This window comes from the organism of the source record quoted next, assembly GCF_019968985.1.
Source record: "MAG: Porospora cf. gigantea B chromosome Unknown PgB_NODE_2361_length_3652_cov_150.213, whole genome shotgun sequence".
Lineage (NCBI taxonomy): Eukaryota > Apicomplexa > Conoidasida > Eugregarinorida > Porosporidae > Porospora > Porospora cf. gigantea B.
In genome coordinates this window covers 1-3,652 of record NW_027178822.1, presented here as the reverse complement: position 1 = coordinate 3,652, position 3,652 = coordinate 1, and the positions used below count along the sequence as shown (strand labels likewise).

At 52.7% G+C, this 3,652-nt stretch overlaps 4 protein-coding genes across 4 annotated transcripts; 3 read left to right on the top strand and 1 right to left on the bottom strand.

The window, feature by feature from the left end:
- Positions 1–38: 38 nt before the first annotated feature.
- KVP17_002598 (uncharacterized protein) lies at positions 39–881 on the top strand (the record flags this gene model as incomplete). Its single annotated transcript, XM_068518997.1, has 1 exon — positions 39–881. The coding sequence occupies one exon, from the start codon at positions 39–41 to the stop codon at positions 879–881; it is 843 nt and encodes a 280-aa protein (XP_068376602.1).
- A 91-nt stretch (positions 882–972) lies between these two features.
- On the top strand, positions 973–1,185 carry KVP17_002596 (uncharacterized protein; the record flags this gene model as incomplete). The annotated part of the gene is made up of 1 exon (XM_068518995.1): positions 973–1,185. One exon carries the CDS (start codon positions 973–975, stop codon positions 1,183–1,185), a length of 213 nt encoding a protein of 70 aa, XP_068376600.1.
- Positions 1,186–1,228: 43 nt separating this feature from the next.
- Positions 1,229–2,659, bottom strand: KVP17_002597 (uncharacterized protein; the record flags this gene model as incomplete). The annotated part of the gene is made up of 1 exon (XM_068518996.1): positions 1,229–2,659. One exon carries the CDS (start codon positions 2,657–2,659, stop codon positions 1,229–1,231), a length of 1,431 nt encoding a protein of 476 aa, XP_068376601.1.
- Positions 2,660–2,730: 71 nt separating this feature from the next.
- Positions 2,731–3,405, top strand: KVP17_002599 (uncharacterized protein; the record flags this gene model as incomplete). The annotated part of the gene is made up of 1 exon (XM_068518998.1): positions 2,731–3,405. The coding sequence occupies one exon, from the start codon at positions 2,731–2,733 to the stop codon at positions 3,403–3,405; it is 675 nt and encodes a 224-aa protein (XP_068376603.1).
- Positions 3,406–3,652: the final 247 nt, after the last annotated feature.

Below are 3,652 nucleotides of genomic sequence, written 5' to 3'. Positions count from 1 at the left end.
TAATTTCAAAGATCCACGAAGAGTACCCTGAACGCATTATGGAGACTTTCTCCGTCTTCCCCTCTCCAAAGGTGTCTGACACCGTTGTTGAACCCTACAACGCAACGCTGTCCATTCACCAACTGGTTGAGAACACTGACGCCGTGCAGGCCATCGACAACGAGGCTCTGTATGATATCTGCTTCCGGACGCTTCGCCTCACGACTCCAACTTACGGCGATTTGAATCATATCGTTTCGGCTGCCATGTCAGGAGTAACATGCTCGCTGCGATTCCCTGGGCAACTCAACGCTGATCTACGTAAACTTTGCGTCAATCTAACGCCCTTCCCCCGACTTCACTTCTTCATGATTGGTTTCGCACCTCTGTCGTCGCGTGGATCCCAGCAGTACAGATCTTTGTCGGTCAGTGAACTTACATCGCAGGTCTTTGACTCCAAGAACATGATGTGTGCTTCGGACCCAAGACATGGTCGGTACCTGACCGCGTGCGTCATGTTCCGCGGACGCATGTCGACGAAGGAGGTCGACCAGCAGATGCACTACGTTCAGCAGAAGAACAGTGCCGCCTTCGTGGAGTGGATTCCCAACAACATCAAGTCATCTGTGTGTGATATCCCACCCAAGGGTCTTAAGATGTCCAGTACCTTCATTGGGAACTCGACAGCTATCCAAGAGATGTTTAAGAGGGTTTCGGACCAGTTCACGTCCATGTTCAGGAGGAAGGCATTCCTTCATTGGTACACTGGTGAAGGAATGGATGCTATGGAGTTTACCGAGGCGGAGTCCAACATCAACGATTTGGTGGCGGAATATCAACAGTACCAGGAAGCGACTGCGGACGACGAAATCTACGAAGAAGACGACGAGGAGGAGGCCTAGGATGCGCTCTAACAAGAGCGAGACCCATGAGAGTGATGTACTAAAAAGTCGTACGAATTAGCTAAAGGCACGAGGCGTTCGCGTGACAGAAATGTATCCGGTTATCCTTTGGTGGTGGTTGCTGTTCCACTTCGGACTTTCTCAGGATGAATCAGATACAGGTCAGCAGCCGCTGACTGAGAAGGAGGAAATCGCTAAGAAGGCAGAATCTAGAATGGCTATGACTTTCGTAAAGCTGATGGATCTCCTTGAGAAGTACGAGAACATTCTGGGAAAGTTAGACGAGATACCAAAAGGAGTCTAGAGCCGTAGCTGGTTTATCCTTTCGAATTGTTAGAACTAAAACATCAGTAACGGTACGTGTCAGGCTTGTAGGGACCTGTGACAGCGACACCGATGTAATCGGCTTGGCTGGGAGTGAGTTGTGTCAGCTCTGCGTTGAGGGAGGGGAGGTGAAGAGCAGCCACCTTCTCGTCCAAGTGCTTAGGTAGTAGGTAGACCTGGTTCTCGTACTTGCCGTTGTCCTTGTTGGCCCAAATGTCAAGCTGTGCCAGAGTTTGGTTGGTGAAAGAGCAGGACATTACGAAGGAGGGATGTCCCGTTGCGCAGCCCAGATTCACCAATCGGCCTGAGGCCAACACGATGACGCCGTGTCCGTCAGGGAACTCGAAACGGTCAACTTGAGGCTTGATATTCTGAATCTTGATCCCACTCCAGTTCTCCAAAGCTTCCATCTGAATCTCGTTGTCGAAATGTCCAATGTTGCACACAATGGCGTTATTCTTCATCATTGACATCGTTTGTGCGGTGATGATGTCCTTATTACCAGTTGCGGTCACAAATATGTCCGCCTCTCCTACAACGGTCTCTAGTTTCTTGACGTTGTAGCCCTCCATACATCCTTGCAAAGCGCAAATGGGGTCGACTTCAGTCACGGTGACGCGAGCCCCGCATCCCTTCATAGACTGAGCGCATCCCTTGCCCACGTCTCCGAACCCACACACGACTGCGTGCTTTCCTCCAATCATCACGTCAGTCGCGCGCATAATGGCGTCCGGCAGCGAGTGTCGACAACCATACACGTTGTCGAACTTGCTCTTAGTCACGCAGTCGTTGACGTTGATCGCCGGGAAGAGCAGTTCGCCAGCATTCGCCATCTTTTGCAGGCGGTGGACGCCTGTCGTCGTTTCCTCAGATACGCCTACACACTTTGCAGCTACCTTATGCCATTTTTTCGGGTCAGTCTTCAGACACTCAGCCAATACGCGAAGAATGCACTTCATCTCCGCGTTATCGGATGAGGCCGGGTCCGGGATCTTACCGGAGGCCTCGAATTCCTTCTCGGCCACCACTCCCTCGTGAATCAGCAGGGTGGCATCACCGCCATCGTCCACGATCATGTCAGGTCCATCAGATCCTGGCCAAGTGAGCATCTCCAGAGTGCACTGCCAGTACTCCTCCAACGTCTCCCCCTTCCAGGCGAACACCTTTGAAGTCTCAGCCTTAGCAATGGCCGCAGCCGCATGATCTTGGGTGGAGTAGATGTTGCAGGAGCACCAGCGCAACTCGGCACCAAGAGACTGCAGCGTCTCGATAAGGACGGCAGTCTGGATAGTCATGTGAAGAGACCCTGAAATGAGAGCACCCTTTAAAGGCTGGCTGGGTCCAAATTCGGCCCTGCAGCTCATAAGACCAGGCATCTCCTTTTCGGCTAGAACTATCTCCTTGCGCCCCCACTCAGCGAGTGAGAGATCAGCGACTTTGGATGTGGAACTCATCGTGAAATTAGACTTTTTCTGGGATTTCTCCCTCCCCACACCTATGTGCCATAGAAAATCAGCTTTTAATCATGTCGTTCAGAAGTCTCTCAGACTTTATTCGTGGCGGGGCACCGGATGCGGAGGAGGGCACCACCAGCTTCACAGGCGGCGAACACAGTGGACTGGCCGTGCAAAATCCGCACTTCCAAAATAGACAAGGCCCTTCTCCAGCAGACGCGGTCCGGATCACGGTTTACGCCAACGGGTTCTGTCTAGGCGAGGGGGCGTTCAGAGACGTCCAGGACCCCGTGAACGCTAAGTTCCTTGCGGACATCAAGAAGGGTGCAGTGCCCGCAGAGCTGGCTCAGCGGGCTACGGACGGAGCTGTGTCCGTGGCGTTGGTGGACAAGTCCAGTGAGCGGTTTGTGCCGCCGCAGGAGGCGCCACCACTGTTCTCCGGCGCAGGGCAAACATTGGGCGGGTCCAGTGGGGCGCAGTTACTAACCACTCAGGCCTCGGTGCTCATCGATGAGAGCATACCCTCCTTGACGTTATCAGTGCGATTCGGAAATGGCCAACGCACGCATCAGAGGTTCAATGACGACCACACTGTTGAGGATCTGTACGGATTTGTGGAAGCCAGCACTGGCACACGCAATTTCCACCTGATGCGGGGGTTTCCTCCGAAGGTACTACCAAAAAGCTCAGACACACTGAAGGCTGCTGACTTATCAGGAGACAGTCTCGTGCAGAAACTGTTGTGACAACGTCGTGACTTTGAAATCATTGGCAGCCAAGACTCGAGGGAACCGCTTACAAAGGTCAGCCTACGGGTGTAGTGTAGTAGAAACTGTCATCGCTGTCTCGAGGTGCTGGTGCAACATTGCTCATCGCGCACAAAAGTATTGTACTATGTATGCCAACACAAGAGGGATACAGTCTTGTTCAACTACACTAATTGTGGGGCCAGACGTGTGGGGTGCGACTGTCAACCAAAAAGACCCAAGTATA